Source organism: Nanorana parkeri, unplaced genomic scaffold, assembly GCF_000935625.1.
Source record: "Nanorana parkeri isolate BGI_ZX_2015 unplaced genomic scaffold, ASM93562v1 scaffold1274, whole genome shotgun sequence".
In the NCBI taxonomy this organism is placed as follows: Eukaryota; Metazoa; Chordata; class Amphibia; order Anura; family Dicroglossidae; genus Nanorana; species Nanorana parkeri.
Genome location: NW_017307542.1, coordinates 452,705 through 471,952, shown reverse-complemented (window position 1 = coordinate 471,952; position 19,248 = coordinate 452,705). Strand labels below are relative to the sequence as shown.

The window sequence follows — 19,248 nt, the reverse complement described above, 5'->3', positions numbered from 1 at the left end:
TTGTCATCATACAAAACATCTACCTATAGAAATGATATGGGAATCAGAGAAAAAAAAATGTTAACCATGGTTACTAGTGCTCATCCTAACCCTAGGCTGACTATGTGACATAAAGCTGCCAATTAGGTTACTAAATATCTCTTTTTTTTATGTATCCGCTACAATAAACATCATTTTTGGCAGATAGCGGAGCTTTGTTGATGTCTACTCATGCCAAGGCGTAGATGTAGCACTGTAAATAAATAAACCAAAAGAGCTAGAAAGAAAAACCAAAAAGAAAGGTTGGAAATGTTTAAACAACACTGTCAAGCTAATAGGATACCTATAATGTGACACAAATTGGCTTCTAAAACATTCATGTGTATCTTGGATATCTTGATTATTCATGTTACTTTGTAGTTAAATCGCACACTGAATAATAAAGGCAACTTTGGTCAGGTGAAAGTCCTCTTCTTTTCAAAGACGTATCAGCATGAGCAGAATTTCCATTGTTACCTAGCTGCTTGTGTCTTTCAACATGTACAATCCAGCAAAAACTATGGCCACTAAAATGGACAATAAAAAAGCTATCACATGCTGATACCAGATACACTGATTAATTTGCTCTTCCAGTCTTCGGTTCGTTTCTAGTATTTGACTTAACTGAAAAGAAAACAGAAAAACAAAAAAAAAGGGTTGTGAGAAAGACAATTTGGTAGTGCTCCAAGACTAAGAACATTAAACAGACAGTTTAGGTAATCTTACACATCATCCACCAAAACCTTATCAATGTATAAACGTTCTTTGACTTGTAAGACTAAGGCCCATGGCAACTCACCAGTGATAGGACCATTTAAAAGTGCAGATAAAATACTCACCTACTTCCATGGACTTAATCCCTACTAGCCTGGTAAACGTACACTGGCAGGTAAATCGATCCTGTTGCTAGCGAGTTGTCACCAGTGACAGAATCACAGGTGTCACGTGATCCTCAGGGCCTTTCTTGATGGCCTTTGGGTTTGTTTGGCATCAGTTTGTCATCAATTTGAGATGCTTCTGAATTCATGGACAGGTGCATTTGTCCCGCATATGACTATCTGACCTGCTTTAAGCAGGTTTTGCAGTCCGATAGACTTGTATGGGAATGCAAAACTCATCTTAAAACTCACTGACACATGCTCTAACAGGTCTATACTTGAATATCAAATGGATGGGGTAGAAAAGACAGGTGTATGAGTGACGCAGTGTTATATCTATGTGCGTCTTATACAAATGATGTCATCAATCTGAGATTCTCAAATGGATGATCGTGAGCAAAATCCCTTTGACACATGCTTTAACAGGTCTATACCTGAATACCAAACCGGTGGGATAGAGGATACAGGTGTATGACTGATGCAGTGTTATATCTACGTGTGTCTTATACAATTGATTGCATCATCTCCAGCAATATTTGAACCTTCTGGATGTTTCCAGCATAAAAAGTAGCATACCAAACACCATCAGCTATTTTAAAATGATATCTGAAGCACAGCAATTAAATACGGATACTGCTATTACCTTAAACGCAAGATCGTCACTTCCTAAAGAGTTCCTGTTTAACGCGTTTTGCTTTAATACTAATGTGGAAGGCTTGTTGGTTTCCACAACGTGGCATCTTAATCTACATGAAACAAAACAAGGCTTCATTAATAAATCTTACAGCCTTAGACAAATAACAAATATTTGCTTATGTATAACTGCTTCCTGTTGATGGCAAAGACACTACTAAGCCAGACACTCTGTCTACACATAAAGTTGGCACATGTAAGATATAACTGAATACTCTGAGCTTCATTAATAAAGGCTGTAGAGAAGTTTGAGTTTTGTACTTTGTAGTCAGATAGTCAGACTGCAGCCACCATTTTCATCTGTGTGTTTGTGATAGGCAATAGACAGGTTTCTTTTGTCATTGCTTTTGAAAATAAATTATATTTTTATATATCTAGATATATATCTAGATATATAAAATATGCTTACCTTTAACCTGGACCTGTCCCCTGCAGTACTTTTCTTTCATTGCTAAATGTCCTCCAGTTTGAACATCAACCCACTTCCTCTGAACCCAGGCTGTAATAGACCTGCCTCCAGTCTGAACAGTGAAGGAGAAGCAGCACAGTGATGAGCTCATCTCTCTGTTGCTCTTTCCTGCTTCTTGTCAGCACATTGCCTACTTGTTCTGCTTCTTCCTTCCCACTTTGAGCTCTTCTGTACAGTATCTGCAAGAAGCTGATACCAAGTTAAATGCAGGTACTTTCACAGCTAAGCTTAAAAGCGGATTAGCTGCTCTGGCTTTGTGCCCCAGAAATTAAGTCTTTGGGTTGCCCACCAACTGATTTCTGAAATTTTAAAACTGGCTGGTAGCTTTGGAAAACAAAGGTGCTACTTATTTTCTTTATTCTTATTTTATACAAATGATCATAAAAAAGGAGAAATGATTTATCACATATTTTACTAGTATGAATAATAAAAGCCAAACATAGAATGAACCAGAAGCTTACAAATGTAGATTAAAGCATTCCTCTCTTACTGTCTGGCAGCCTGTCACGGTTATTTCCTGTATAGACTGCAATGTTTACCTGCAGTCCTCTCATTCTAGCTCTGTTCTATTTTATTACAGCTGCTAAAGAATCTAGAAGGAAAAGAGCCCACAGATGTGTAGTTGTAGAATTCCAGGATTTTGGAAACACTTCTGCTACAATAAGAACACAGAGAAAATGTTGGAATCACAATAGCTTTAAGATTCAATATATATATATATATATACACATACATACACACACATATACACATACACACGCCACTGAAGAGACGAACATTTATGGACTTGCGCACTATTATTTGATGATCAGGCAGATTGATTTATGGTTTAAAATTTTTACACTACACTGGTTTATTTTTTAACTCTTTGGTAGATTGTGTTTACACAATTTTGTAGTGTTAGTAGCTTTTTTTTAGTCATTGGGTTAGTTACACTTTGGGATATAGTGCAGAGCTTATAAATCTCTAGTAATTTATCCATCATTAGTAATTTAATCAGCACTTGAAATAGCTTGAAAACCATTTGACTTTAATATCACTTTAAATCTCTGCTGACATTAGACATTCCATGTCTTCTGCAACTTTTCAAATCCTCACGCATTCTTTAACGAATGCTCATAGTAGCCATGTTGTTAATAGATTCTCCAAGAACAGTGTCACAAACAATCGTAGTTCAGACAGGCTTTGAACTTGTGAGGGAGTATTAATTAATCTGACAAAACTAGCCAACACGTATTAGTGCTGCTACTCCATCTTGCCACTCTATTCATTATCACAAAATGGAACCAATTCAGAGTTGGAACTTAATTAATTAGCATTCGGCTACAAAGTTAGTGGCTCATTAAACTTCAGAAGTCTGTGCACTTTTTGAACCTTGTGCATTCATACACTCTAAATGCCAAGGTAATTACTGCACAATAATACACTTCTGTTGCCTGGCACCTTTTTAACCCACACAACACTTGGTAAGTCTTGTTTCCAATGATAAATGATGACTTCATACAATTACCTGGATTTGCTTTGTACATTTACCAGTAGCTGCCTCATTTCCCAGTTTTTTTTTGTAAAATTAGGTACCTCGGCTTATATTCGGGACGGCTTATACTCGAGTATATATGGTAATTCTCTTGTCTGCGTCATAGATTCATAGGGGGTAAATACCCTTTATTATGCTTACATTGAGTGTGTTATTGTTTATACATAGGAGGTTGTAATTATATACATACATGGGTGCGCCACATGCAGTCAATAAATCAGCTTCTGCGGATCTTCTTACCTTAACTATATGGAATGTCTAGTAGAAAACAACGGACTCTCTGCAGCCTTTAACTCTTTCAATACCAACAATGTAAGGCATATTGGGAAGCAAAAACTTTCCCAGCTGGTCAGCTCAGTATGCCTTACTGCACTGGCATTCACCCTTCTGCTCTAGGTTTATGGTCGCATCATCAGAAGGGTCCCCCTGACGTACCTCTGCAAATAAATAGCTGTCACCAGTGGCTGACAAGTTATTTATTGAAAATCAGACATTTCCTCCATCACTGCTACTGTCACTCTGCAGCTTTCTCCTCCCCGCTGGGAGCCGGCTGCAGCGGCCTGTGTTCCCTCCAATCTCTGAGGCTCTCCCCAGCCTATATCAACAGAGGTAGCGAGGACAGCAGAGTGGAAAGAGCAGTGACCGGTAGGTGGAGCTTAAGGATGCCGAGTGGAGGATCATCAATATGCAAAATATTTGCTGATCCTTCCCTGTGCAGAACAAATACCGGAGTGTTCAATAGTGATGTTTGTAAATAACTTAGGAGATAGTAACAGCTTATTATGTCCCCAGTTATAAAATAACAGGAAGTGCTACATATCACTTCCTGTTCATTCATGACTGGGGGCAAAGTAGGTGTTTACTATCTCCTAAGTTAATGAATGAACAGGAAGCAGCTCAGTACAAAAGACTTCCTATTCATTCATAACAGGGGTGATCATAAATATTTACGATCTCCTAGGTTTGTGAATGAACAGGAAGCCTCTGTACTGAGTGTTTCCTGTTCATTGAGTGCTGGGGCTGCAAAGAAAGGAGACTGAGAACTCTGTGTACTTCATCTCTTTTTCTATTTCAAAAGGGAAATACATATTTCTCCAAAACCCACTGACAGTAATGTAAAAAAATAAATAAATAACAAAAAAAAGAAAGGTTAAAATGTTTTGAAAAATATATCATTTAAAAAAATGGTTCAAAGAATAAATAAAATAAAAGACCCCTGAATAGCATCTGCCATGTTACAGCCCACTCCTCTAATTATTCAAGGTCTTGCTGCAATAAATTACGTGTCTTGTTCTGAAGTTATTGCCCTACATAGCTTGGTATCATCAGCAAACACTGAGATTGAGCTAGATATTCTAACATCGTTTATGAAGAAGACAAAGAGAACTGGTCTCAGGACTGAACCCCGGGGCACTCCACTTAGCACTCTGGGCCATTTAGAAAATTAACTTTTTATAATTACCCTCTGAATCAGCTCTTGTAACCGGTTTTCCATCCATTTCCATACAAGTTATTTTTGATACCAATGGACCTTAATCTGTAAATTAAACGCTTGTGTTCCATTCAAAAGCAGTTAGCTGAAAGTCGGCATTTGCATACAGGCAAAAGCATGCAAACCCAGCACCTTATGCAAATGCTCAGAGCCAGTGACACCAAGCCCTGCATTGTGGAGGCAGGAGTGGGTGTACTATACTTATTCTTCCCATACCAGGACCTTTCAGATGTTGTACTTGAAAAAACATATTTCTGCGGGGATCATAGATTTGCCATTTTACATCTCAGGTCAGTGATATTTATCACAACAATGTTAATAAGAAGTGACTAAACCAATTTTTTTAATAAATGCGATTCGAAAGTTGTTCATTTGTGTCTAATAAATGATTCACAACCTTGATAATCAACACATAATTTATGCACTAGTTCTAAGCCAATCAATATGCAGCACATTAATTTAGTGAACAAAATGGCTGACATCTCCTATGCAGAGCTTACCTGTGTTCCATTATCTTATTCCTGGGCACCTCCTTCCAGAACTGTGCCAATTCCGGCGCTCCTGTACCCGAGGACTGCTCCATTTCTGCAGCCATCACTAAAAAGCGATCTTGAAGTGATGCTGTAGAGGCTTTTGAAAGGACAAGAAAAAAAAGGAAACAATTTATTAAAAAGTAGAATGTAAGGAGATTACAAGCTGAATACATTTTCTTCTGCATATGTATGTCACCTCATTATGGATGTAGAGCACGATTCTTTGGGAAATCTGTCTAAGTGAAAGGGCTCTCTTTGTGTGTGCAGTGCAATCAATCAGAAGCCCAGTCTATCATGACAAGGTCCTAAGCCTTTTTTACGTTTTCAAACTTAGACGTTCTACAAAAGTCCCTCATCAAACATTTTCAGCGGCTTAAAATGACTGTATTTTCCAATTTTTAAACAAGGAACCTTATCTGTGTTTACACTGTGCTGCCATGATAAAATGTAATTAGAAGTGCTACATAGAGTTGTGCTCAAAAGTTTGCATACCTTTGGAGAATTGGTAATATATGTACCATTTAAAAAAAAAATACACGAGCGAGCAGGCAAAACACATTTCTTGTATTTCTTATGGGATTCATATTTAACTGTAGGTCATAACGGAATGGCACAATCACAAAACAAAACATGGCAACGAATAAAAAAATGAATGATCCCTGTTCAAAATTCTGCATACCCTTAGTTCTTAATACGGTGTATTGCTCCCTTTAGCATCAATGACAGCCTTTTGTAATAGTTGTCTATGAGGCCCCGAATTCTTGCAGGTGGTATAGCTGCCCATTCGTCTTGGCAAAATGACTCTAGGTCATGCAAAGTCTTTGGTTTTCTTGCATGAACCACACGTTTGTGATCTCCCCAGAGTGGGTCGATCATATTAAAAGGAGAACTATGAGGTGAGTGATTTAAATCAAATAAGTAACAACAAAAAAAGGACACATCTTTGACACTTAGTCTTGCAGACTTAAAAGTATATATAAACTTGACCCTATATCATTGCAGCTTATGTTGAAACATTTGTTTTTCTTTACTTAGAAAAAACAGTAATGACACTGTTCTGTAGAACAATTACCTGCATGAAGGGAAACCGCAATATCCACCGTGGAGCCGGGTTCACAGCTACTATTGCTGGGCTTCACTCTGTATTTGTCTGGGGCAGTTGTCCTCACCTAAAAGCAATGCAGATATTAAATTCCACCGAGATTCTACCACAAATACAGCAATAACAATACAGAATACAAAAGGAAGTTTCTTTATGATTTTACAATCTTTTAAAGCCAAACTCAGGAACAAATGGTCATTTGCACACTGCACTGGCTGTGTAAATTATCATAAAAAAACTGTGATGTGCGAAAGGCTGCTGTAAAGTATCAAAATCTTACCTTGCTGCATCAAAAGCTCCTGCACATAACGCAGTCCTTCTGGGCACTGCAGGGAGTGAGAGATACAACTTGAGCAGTGAAGTGCTCCTGCACCATTCACAAAATGCCTTGAATATTTTCAAAGAATACAAGGCATTCTGTGGTTGGATGAGGAGAGAAGTCATATTCCCACCCCCTCTTATTACATCCTGTGCTGGGTATAAATGATCATTTTTCCTGGAGTTTGGCATTAAGGAAAACGCAAAAAAAGACAAAGGTTTATATGGAAACTTGACATTGAATATTGGGGTAAAAGGATCAGCTATATTTAAATGTATCATATACCTTTTTTTCAGTTGTTGTATATGTGACTGTTCAAGGCAATTTGAGGAGAGAGAATTTCATGGAATGGATAGACAGTGTGAACAGTAGAAAAGAGTGAAAATCAGTAAAAACTTGATTGCCTGAGATTATCCAATATCTAGGTGATAAACTTTCCATGACAGGAGTATTTTCATAGAAGAGATGTTTAACCTTTTAAGGTCATGTAAAATGTATGTAAAGGCTATTTGTTTTAATGTGGATACAGAAGGGAAGGATTGGAGTATCAAGTTGTTATCGCTGTCAGTGGTGACGCTGTCGAGGTTTACACCTCCATCTGTCCGGGTGACCATTGCCACCGAAACAGAAAATGAGGGGAAAGCCAAGATTTTTCCAGAGAACAGAAGTTAAGGGTAAGTGTCCCAGTGGGGACCACCAGTTCTGGAGAAGGGTATTTCCCCCACTTTGCCAGGGATTCTTCTTATTCTGGGACAGGAGGTGAAGGAAAATCTTAACAGAACACAGATGGTAAAAATCAACCTGACAAGGTTTTTAATCCTCTCATACTCAAAATGTTTTGGCTATACATACACTTTAAAACAGGATTGTTTTTTTTGAAAAAACAAGTCTAAACGTTGTACTATCGTTTATAGTCACACTTTTATTCATGCCAGGAAGTACAGTTCCTGCTATACTTCAAGTGCTGCGGCAGGAGAACTGCAGCTCTTATATTCTCAGGTCACACTGCCGTTTGTCTGCCTCTCCTCTCCCCTTGCCCATTTAGAAGCCCTTGTACTATAAACCATTCACAGAATACAAAACCATATGTAAATGGGCAAGGGGAGAGAGCAGCACACAACAAGGAGGCCCCCCATGTATGAAAGATGCAGTGGGCCGGAAGTATGATGGGAACTATACTTCCTAGCAGAAATGAAAATGTAAGTATTAAAGATAGTCAGACTTAACTTGTTTTTACAATGCTGACCTAAAAAAAACAAAAACATATTCCTGGAGTTCTGCTTTAAACTCCCAACCACATTCTTATTTATTTTTTCAGTGATATTTCAATGCCTTTCTCGATTCTTAATTTTTATGTATTCTCAAGGCACGTCCCACTTGTCACATTTTAGGGTGCATTCACACCTCTACATTTTGTGTGAAATGCACAAGTGTGTTTTCATGGTAGGTTTGAGATATTTAAACATAGAAGCCACTTCAACTCCAAACCTTTTGTGTTCTTCATTTTCAGTGAAATATAAGGGTTTCTCTCTACCTCCTTTTAATAAGATATCCTAAAAGCTCTCTCATTTTATTAAAACTGAAATGCCTAAAATACTTACTTCATATTGAATGCACCCTCAATAAGAACTAATAGTAAAGGCACAGAAAAATGTGTCAGAAGTGCACTGTAACTAAAATACAGCACGCTTAACAAGCAGAGGTGTGAATACAGCCAAACAAGTTGCCATAGGTACACAAACTAACGGGCGCTGAAATCATACTAACCCAGTTACTGCTGCCAGCCAAGCCTAACACAGCTCGCTACAGGAAGATTAAGCATTGGCAAGTCTGAATGATAACATTTTTTTAATTCACTCATATATCAAGCCATACTCTCGCACAATTGTACATAGTTTTTTTTTATAGGCAGTTAATAAAAGCCTGCCGTGGTTTTTAGATAAGATGTACAAATGTACCATGATAAATCACCAACATATGTATTTTAATTGGTTTGGGAAATGAAGGACATAGAAAAGCATGTTCCCAGGTCCAGAGGGCAGCCTGGGGAAATGCAAGTTTCTGGTTAAAGGAAAACTGTATTAAGAGCAATACGGGGGCTACCAATGCTCTATATCTACATCTGGAAAAGCTGTATAGCTTTTTCTGGCTTCACTACTGTCACGGACCTCCAAAAAGCAAACAGCAAGCTAAAGCAGAGCCATAAATATTTGCTGCCGCACTTAGTTGTAAATACCTTTAATCCCCCAGCAAAGTCTCACAAATACTTGTTGCGCCTGCAAGTATATGCACCTCATGAAGTCTCCTGTGTTGGGGTGGCAGTGTTGCTTTGAATTCAGGAGCAGTGCAGCCTCATGAAAGCTCTGTTGCTGGAACCCTCTCACTGGGAGGTAACAGATGATAACAATATACCCCACTCTGGGGAGGTAAAGGAAGCTTTCATTTTTTAATTTATGCATCACATAGTAACTGGAGGTGGGACCTGTTCAGACATTATACAGGTTAGATGTACTTTAAGTCAAAGTTAGAACGGTTGTTCTACATACTTGTCCCAGGGAAGTGACATTGAAGGCACTGGGCCTAAAAAAACCTCTCTCTCCATTAATCCCCAGGTTCAAATATATACCTTCAATGAATGCTGAAGGCATTGGGCCAACAAAAGCTCTCTATTAATCCCCAGGTTCGAATAAATACGCTTAATGAATGTTGAAGGCACTTGGTCAACAAAAACCTCTCTTGCCATTAATCCACAGGTTCTAATATATACTTTCAATGAATGTTGAAGGCACTGGGTCAACAAAAACTTCTCTCTCCATCAATCCCCAGGTTCTAATACATATGTTCAATGAATGTTTGCTAAAAATAAAAAATGTTTTGAACATTTCCAGATTTATAAAAGATATATAATAACAAAGTCTACAAAATAAAAGAAGATATAAATGAAAGATGCAAAAATGAAAAGCATGTGTTTTACCTTAAAAGCAACTGTATTTTTGGTCACATTATTGAGAACAATAATACATTTTCTTTCTCCGCTTTCCTTGGATCCAAAATGCAATTCATCTGCAGGACTAACAATAAACAACTCATTAAAGTGATGCTTACAGAAAAAAAAAAAAATGTTTAATGAGAAATGACACATGTTGCATAATAGTTTATTATTACAGAACTTTCCCTTTTGCAAGGACAAAAAAAAAAATGAAACAGTGGTCAACCCTTTGGGAGTTTTACATGAGAAGGAAACTGCTGAAAACATCAACTGTGAGATGTGACTTTGGTGCACAAACAAGTCACATCAGCAAAAGGCAGAAAAAACACTTTTTTGAAGACTGAACAGGCTTGATGTCAGCAGTTTAAGAAACTTGTTTTGCAATCCGAACAGACACCAATTTTAAGAGAGTAAACTTTAAACTTTCTAAGCTCTGATCTTCTGTCATACCTAATGTGTAGTAAAGGTCCCTTAAAAACCGTTGATGTCCTCCTGTTGTTTTTCGGCTTTGAGTCAGTCTTCTCGCTATCCTCATGTTTGAAATGCTCTTCAGTGAAGTTAAACTGCAACAGAGAAGAAAAAGCTGTACAAAGTGCTATGATCAAAGTAAAATTGTGCATCAGTATACAAATGTTATAAGGTTATATAGGAACAAGGGATATTATGTGACATTAATACAGTATTCATGATCTCACAACCAATTAAGATTAACCACATTTTTTTTTTTTTTTTTTTTTAACGGCACCACAGAACAAAGCAGCTTCCTTAAGCTGTGGAGGCAAAGATAACAAGTAGCAACTCTAGTATCTGTTTTTAGCCTTTCGAACCATCCTCTGTAAGGCAAATAAAGGAAACTTTATGTGCCTTACAGAGGATGGCTCGAAAGGCTAAAAACAACAGATACTAGAATGAATGGATGCCAGCAGGCTGAATCACCTACTGGGTTTTGTATCCCTCAAGGACTCTGGTAGTGAAATCTGTACACTTCAGCTTCCAGGTCTATTTACCTGCTGCTGCAGTCATTAGAAGTGGAAGCTGATCATTCCATTCATTTATTTAAATGACAGTACAGAGGATGCAGCAAGGTTTAGAAAGTGTTAGGTTAACCCTTTTGGTCATTGATGCCTAGATGTCCAGGCCAATTTGGTAAACTTACCTATAACTGAAAATCTGCCTTTCTAAATTATTTAAATTTTTTAAAGACATAATGCTTTTATTTGACACACATTAAAAATAAAACACCTGTTTTTCATTATAAGCAAATGGAAAATAATTAAAAGAATATATGTTTTGAAATTGTTATTACTGTAATGGTAACTGAAAATGACAGTATTAAACACCTCATTACCAGTATGTTGTACCCCCTTTGTTTCCAGGCCATGTTTTAAGCTTCCAGTGCGGAGATAGTTTGACTGACAATTACTTGGTCATATAATAATGCACAATTATGAGGGGAAAAAAAAAAGTTTCAGTATACAGTCAACCTTTTACATGCATATGAAGTGGTCATCGTCTAGGACAGCGGTTCTCAACATGTGGGCCGCGACCCAAAAGTGGGTCGCAACCCAATGTTGAGTGGGTCGCTGCGTCCATTTCTGCTGCACTGGGTGAGAGCCTCCTCCTTACGCAGCAGTGTCAGTCAGCGGGAGGACAGCAACGGCTGTGAATATAAAAGTGCCGCTGCAGCACACTCCCTGGCCGCTGCAGCAATATCTAGTGGCTGGGGAGTGTTTACAGCAGGACTTTTCTTTTCACACCCGCTGCTGTCCTCCTATATAAGGATGGGCTCGGGCGTGTTAGCAGCTCCACGTCCCGAGCCCGCCAGGAAGCTGACAGCACACAGCGCCAATCACAGGCACTGAGACATTTCCCGGTCCGCAGCTGCAGAGATCGGGAAACGTCTCAGTGCCTGTGATTAGCGGGCTCAGCATGTGGAGCTGCGAACAAGACTGAGCCCATACTTACTCCCATACAGTGCGGGCTCTGCAGGAGGCGGTAATCTTAGCAGTGCTGGGGCTGAGAAGGCTGCATGGAGACCGAGCAGGCAAGCAGGGGTTGGGGAGGGCTTGCATTCTTGTGAGTATGCTTCTATTTTAATTTCTATGTCCAGTATGTTGCTATGTCCTGAGTCCAGTGCCTTACTAAGTCCCGAGTCCAGTGCCTTGCTAAGTCCCGAGTCCATTGCAATACTAAGTCCTGAATCCAGTGCCTTACTAAGTCCCGAGTCCAGTGCCTTACTAAGTCCCGAGTCCAGTGCCTTACTAAGTCCTGAACATTACTAAGTCCTGAATCCAGTCCGTTACTAAGTCCTGAATCCAGTCTGCTACTAAGTCCCGAGTCCAGTGCTCTGTTGGGGGTCACCACAACTTGGCAAATGTTATCAAGGGGTCCCGGCCCTAGAAAGGTTTAGAACCACTGGCCTTGGAGAATAAAGCATTCTGGAGTATTGTTCAGAAGAAAGTGAAATAACTTTATACTGCCTTACTATTTTTTGGTTTCCAAATTCAGATGGTCAAAACATCTGATCTCCACAACTGACCCAAATCTTTCAAACTGTAAAAACACATTAAACATTAGATTCCAGATTTTTGCAAAAGTAGGATGTTAGATGCAATCACAGACAGAGTCATTGTGAGAATAATGGCTGATCAAAGCAAATATTTACTATTGGTGATTGCGAGGATTGGTTTACAGCAATCACAAGGTACGGTGCCACTCTGTCTCTTTTGGTTTTGCCTGTGATCTGCACAATATCTGATGACTCTGCAAACAAAAGGTAGTGTAACTGCATTTATAAATGTCCTTGATTGTAAACACACATTAGGGAGCCAGGAGCACACACCAGCAGCAGTGTGGTTGAGAGTGGCTGCTGGGGTGAACAACCCTGACAACTAGCATCTGCAGACAGTGTTGGCTGCTAGCTGTCAAAATAGGAACACAAAAATTCTTTACCCCTGGGTAACATATCACTGCATTTTCACACACCCTCAACTCTTAAACATCCCAGATCAATGCTTTAAATGCCTCAAACATATAGGCAATTTTATATAATTTTGGGCCACCCTAGGATAAAAAAACATTCTGGAAAGGTGTAAAAACTTCCCTCTATAACCTTTTACTAATCATAATGTCTCTCAATTCCTCCACTTACTTGCTGGGTTTTCCACCAGAAAGCTACTGTTGCATATATTAACTGCTGTTAGATGTTTAAATCACTTCTTTATAATAAAACACTCAGACCAAATACACTTGAGATATATTCCCAGTGTGCCCGTTTGTTCCAGTAAACATTCCTGAAGCCAAAAACCTGGGGTGCCATAAAATATAAATTCTGCCATTGAAAGTAAAGCCAAAAGCCGACAACCCCCCTTTCTGCACATCACTACTGCTTAGTGAGGTTCCCCATCATAGTGATGCCTCAATAGTGTTGTGCTGGGAGGGTGGGCAGCTCTCAACTTTACCAGAAAAAGTCACAATCTGCATAATAGCCAGGGCTTGAAAAAATTTAGGGTGTCTCATCAGTCAGCATGACCGGACTATAGCCTTGCAATTTAGGTTAACATTTTTTAGGGACACAGAGCTTTCTATTGGTGGTATAGAATCACCGCTGGGGTTCTTTTCTTTTTTACTATATAAATGAAAAAAGTACTGTAAATTTCGAAAACAAAAAATGTTTCCCCTACGTTGTTAAAAAAACATTTATTCTTACCCATATTTTTAGTAAAACATAAAAGTCGGGGGTCACCTAGGGTAAATAGACACCAAACATGTCAAGCCTTTAAAATTGCATGCGCCTGGAAAATACCACACCGGAAATTGGCCATAGTTGACGCTTTAAACGGTTTTACTGCTCATCAGTTTAGTGTTATCAGTGATTAATGGCCCTAAATTGATTGCTCACACTCTGGCGTTCGCGGTGATATGTAACACGTGCAGCGCAATCGTCGTTTCCACACGTAGGCGCACCCAAAGCATGTTTGCGTGTGTATGTGGGGGGGGGGCAACTTAAATAGTTTTTTTATGCTTCTTTAAATTTTCACTTTTTTTTTTTTACACTTAATTTTATTGCTATCACATAGGGGCTAAAAACCTCCCTATGCGATAGCAAATTTACATGACAGGTCCTTTTTATGGAGACATCAGGGGTCTTCAAGACCCGTAATGTCACCTAGAGACCCTCAGAGAAGCTGATGAACAGATCTGCTTCACCAGCTTCTGTAGCTGGGAATGACAGCTGAATGCGGAAGTGATGTAATATACATCACTTCCTGCATTCAGGGACTGGAGAGGAGACCCGAGGGAGATCGTTTACTGATGTCCCTTTGATCTCCTGTCACGGAGCAGCCGTGCCGGTCCCAGGGGCACCAGGCACAGCGGATCTCGGGACCGGCAATGACAGCAGCGGCGGTGGGGGTAAAACCGCAGCTAATACAAGCAATCGAGTGTCCGATCATTTGAATGTAAAGCTCCCGGTCGTCCGTTTAATTACAACGGCCGGCCGGGAAGCCCTGATAATAGCACTCCTGGGGCTTCTTGAGCACTCATGAGGATATTTACACCTACAGGCAGATACATTACCAGCTAACTTTTAGCTATAATTTTTTAAAAACAGGGTAACTTTCGGAATCAAACTTTTCCGAACCTATTTCAATAGCTTTTAGTTTTTTTTTAACGGCACCACAGAACAAAGCAGCTTCCTTAAGCTGTGGAGGCAAAGATAACAAGTAGCAACTCTAGTATCTGTTTTTAGCCTTTCGAACCATCCTCTGTAAGGCAAATAAAGGAAACTTTATGTGCCTTACAGAGGATGGCTCGAAAGGCTAAAAACAACAGATACTAGAATGAATGGATGCCAGCAGGCTGAATCACCTACTGGGTTTTGTATCCCTCAAGGACTCTGGTAGTGAAATCTGTACACTTCAGCTTCCAGGTCTATTTACCTGCTGCTGCAGTCATTAGAAGTGGAAGCTGATCATTCCATTCATTTATTTAAATGACAGTACAGAGGATGCAGCAAGGTTTAGAAAGTGTTAGGTTAACCCTTTTGGTCATTGATGCCTAGATGTCCAGGCCAATTTGGTAAACTTACCTATAACTGAAAATCTGCCTTTCTAAATTATTTAAATTTTTTAAAGACATAATGCTTTTATTTGACACACATTAAAAATAAAACACCTGTTTTTCATTATAAGCAAATGGAAAATAATTAAAAGAATATATGTTTTGAAATTGTTATTACTGTAATGGTAACTGAAAATGACAGTATTAAACACCTCATTACCAGTATGTTGTACCCCCTTTGTTTCCAGGCCATGTTTTAAGCTTCCAGTGCGGAGATAGTTTGACTGACAATTACTTGGTCATATAATAATGCACAATTATGAGGGGAAAAAAAAAAGTTTCAGTATACAGTCAACCTTTTACATGCATATGAAGTGGTCATCGTCTAGGACAGCGGTTCTCAACATGTGGGCCGCGACCCAAAAGTGGGTCGCAACCCAATGTTGAGTGGGTCGCTGCGTCCATTTCTGCTGCACTGGGTGAGAGCCTCCTCCTTACGCAGCAGTGTCAGTCAGCGGGAGGACAGCAACGGCTGTGAATATAAAAGTGCCGCTGCAGCACACTCCCTGGCCGCTGCAGCAATATCTAGTGGCTGGGGAGTGTTTACAGCAGGACTTTTCTTTTCACACCCGCTGCTGTCCTCCTATATAAGGATGGGCTCGGGCGTGTTAGCAGCTCCACGTCCCGAGCCCGCCAGGAAGCTGACAGCACACAGCGCCAATCACAGGCACTGAGACATTTCCCGGTCCGCAGCTGCAGAGATCGGGAAACGTCTCAGTGCCTGTGATTAGCGGGCTCAGCATGTGGAGCTGCGAACAAGACTGAGCCCATACTTACTCCCATACAGTGCGGGCTCTGCAGGAGGCGGTAATCTTAGCAGTGCTGGGGCTGAGAAGGCTGCATGGAGACCGAGCAGGCAAGCAGGGGTTGGGGAGGGCTTGCATTCTTGTGAGTATGCTTCTATTTTAATTTCTATGTCCAGTATGTTGCTATGTCCTGAGTCCAGTGCCTTACTAAGTCCCGAGTCCAGTGCCTTGCTAAGTCCCGAGTCCATTGCAATACTAAGTCCTGAATCCAGTGCCTTACTAAGTCCCGAGTCCAGTGCCTTACTAAGTCCCGAGTCCAGTGCCTTACTAAGTCCTGAACATTACTAAGTCCTGAATCCAGTCCGTTACTAAGTCCTGAATCCAGTCTGCTACTAAGTCCCGAGTCCAGTGCTCTGTTGGGGGTCACCACAACTTGGCAAATGTTATCAAGGGGTCCCGGCCCTAGAAAGGTTTAGAACCACTGGCCTTGGAGAATAAAGCATTCTGGAGTATTGTTCAGAAGAAAGTGAAATAACTTTATACTGCCTTACTATTTTTTGGTTTCCAAATTCAGATGGTCAAAACATCTGATCTCCACAACTGACCCAAATCTTTCAAACTGTAAAAACACATTAAACATTAGATTCCAGATTTTTGCAAAAGTAGGATGTTAGATGCAATCACAGACAGAGTCATTGTGAGAATAATGGCTGATCAAAGCAAATATTTACTATTGGTGATTGCTAGGATTGGTTTACAGCAATCACAAGGTACGGTGCCACTCTGTCTCTTTTGGTTTTGCCTGTGATCTGCACAATATCTGATGACTCTGCAAACAAAAGGTAGTGTAACTGCATTTATAAATGTCCTTGATTGTAAACACACATTAGGGAGCCAGGAGCACACACCAGCAGCAGTGTGGTTGAGAGTGGCTGCTGGGGTGAACAACCCTGACAACTAGCATCTGCAGACAGTGTTGGCTGCTAGCTGTCAAAATAGGAACACAAAAATTCTTTACCCCTGGGTAACATATCACTGCATTTTCACACACCCTCAACTCTTAAACATCCCAGATCAATGCTTTAAATGCCTCAAACATATAGGCAATTTTATATAATTTTGGGCCACCCTAGGATAAAAAAACATTCTGGAAAGGTGTAAAAACTTCCCTCTATAACCTTTTACTAATCATAATGTCTCTCAATTCCTCCACTTACTTGCTGGGTTTTCCACCAGAAAGCTACTGTTGCATATATTAACTGCTGTTAGATGTTTAAATCACTTCTTTATAATAAAACACTCAGACCAAATACACTTGAGATATATTCCCAGTGTGCCCGTTTGTTCCAGTAAACATTCCTGAAGCCAAAAACCTGGGGTGCCATAAAATATAAATTCTGCCATTGAAAGTAAAGCCAAAAGCCGACAACCCCCCTTTCTGCACATCACTACTGCTTAGTGAGGTTCCCCATCATAGTGATGCCTCAATAGTGTTGTGCTGGGAGGGTGGGCAGCTCTCAACTTTACCAGAAAAAGTCACAATCTGCATAATAGCCAGGGCTTGAAAAAATTTAGGGTGTCTCATCAGTCAGCATGACCGGACTATAGCCTTGCAATTTAGGTTAACATTTTTTAGGGACACAGAGCTTTCTATTGGTGGTATAGAATCACCGCTGGGGTTCTTTTCTTTTTTACTATATAAATGAAAAAAGTACTGTAAATTTCGAAAACAAAAAATGTTTCCCCTACGTTGTTAAAAAAACATTTATTCTTACCCATATTTTTAGTAAAACATAAAAGTCGGGGGTCACCTAGGGTAAATAGACACCAAACATGTCAAGCCTTTAAAATTGCATGCGCCTGGAAAATACCACACCGGAAATTGGCCATAGTTGACGCTTTAAACGGTTTTACTGCTCATCAGTTTAGTGTTATCAGTGATTAATGGCCCTAAATTGATTGCTCACACTCTGGCGTTCGCGGTGATATGTAACACGTGCAGCGCAATCGTCGTTTCCACACGTAGGCGCACCCAAAGCATGTTTGCGTGTGTATGTGGGGGGGGGGCAACTTAAATAGTTTTTTTATGCTTCTTTAAATTTTCACTTTTTTTTTTTTACACTTAATTTTATTGCTATCACATAGGGGCTAAAAACCTCCCTATGCGATAGCAAATTTACATGACAGGTCCTTTTTATGGAGACATCAGGGGTCTTCAAGACCCGTAATGTCACCTAGAGACCCTCAGAGAAGCTGATGAACAGATCTGCTTCACCAGCTTCTGTAGCTGGGAATGACAGCTGAATGCGGAAGTGATGTAATATACATCACTTCCTGCATTCAGGGACTGGAGAGGAGACCCGAGGGAGATCGTTTACTGATGTCCCTTTGATCTCCTGTCACGGAGCAGCCGTGCCGGTCCCAGGGGCACCAGGCACAGCGGATCTCGGGACCGGCAATGACAGCAGCGGCGGTGGGGGTAAAACCGCAGCTAATACAAGCAATCGAGTGTCCGATCATTTGAATGTAAAGCTCCCGGTCGTCCGTTTAATTACAACGGCCGGCCGGGAAGCCCTGATAATAGCACTCCTGGGGCTTCTTGAGCACTCATGAGGATATTTACACCTACAGGCAGATACATTACCAGCTAACTTTTAGCTATAATTTTTTAAAAACAGGGTAACTTTCGGAATCAAACTTTTCCGAACCTATTTCAATAGCTTTTAGTGGTATATTCAGAAGGCTATGGTTGATGGTAAAAAAATGGGAACAAAAACCTAAATAGTGTTTCAATGAAGCTGCAAAAATCTTTAAAATATTTGCTAACGAAAACCTTCATGTGTTATTTTTGCAAATATGGTAAAAATGTTTGTGGAACGCTGGCATTATATCTCACCTATGGGATGGGAATTGACACATTACAGGTTTGAATGGCTACATTTTTTTTTTTTGGTTCACTGACTCAGTAGGTACTGGGGGTAGTTTTCGTCAAAGGCAATTTCTTAAATTCTCAACCTTAAGGCTCCGTTCACACCTAAGCCTTTTGCCGCACAAAGCTAAGCACGACAAAACGCTGAACACAAGGAATCCCATTCACTTGTCTTTTTTTTTTTTAAATCAGAAATCAGCTTTATTGTATAAAAGAAAACAAGGTACAATGAGACATAGAGGCACAGCCCCAAAAACATAGTAACATTGTCAACATACAGTAGAAGTAGAAGGTGAACATTGATCACAATAAGGCACCATTACATGACAGATCAGAATCTCACAATGTCATTAATATATATAATCGGTGGCCACGATGTGTATATCTGATACATCTACTACGATCTGTAAGATATTAGGGAC

At 39.9% G+C, this 19,248-nt stretch overlaps 1 protein-coding gene across 1 annotated transcript in view; it reads right to left on the bottom strand.

The window, feature by feature from the left end:
- Positions 1–312: 312 nt before the first annotated feature.
- The window catches only part of MOSPD2 (motile sperm domain containing 2), an 83,852-nt gene continuing 64,916 nt past the window's right edge, over positions 313–19,248 (bottom strand). The window contains exons 10-15 of the mRNA XM_018569012.1: positions 10,481–10,593; positions 10,016–10,112; positions 6,693–6,789; positions 5,588–5,717; positions 1,540–1,642; positions 313–642 (exon numbers count right to left, since the gene is read on the bottom strand). Coding sequence (XP_018424514.1) covers positions 496–642; positions 1,540–1,642; positions 5,588–5,717; positions 6,693–6,789; positions 10,016–10,112; positions 10,481–10,593 — 687 coding nt within the window. The 3' untranslated portion in view covers positions 313–495. The remainder of the gene's footprint in view (positions 643–1,539; positions 1,643–5,587; positions 5,718–6,692; positions 6,790–10,015; positions 10,113–10,480; positions 10,594–19,248) is intronic.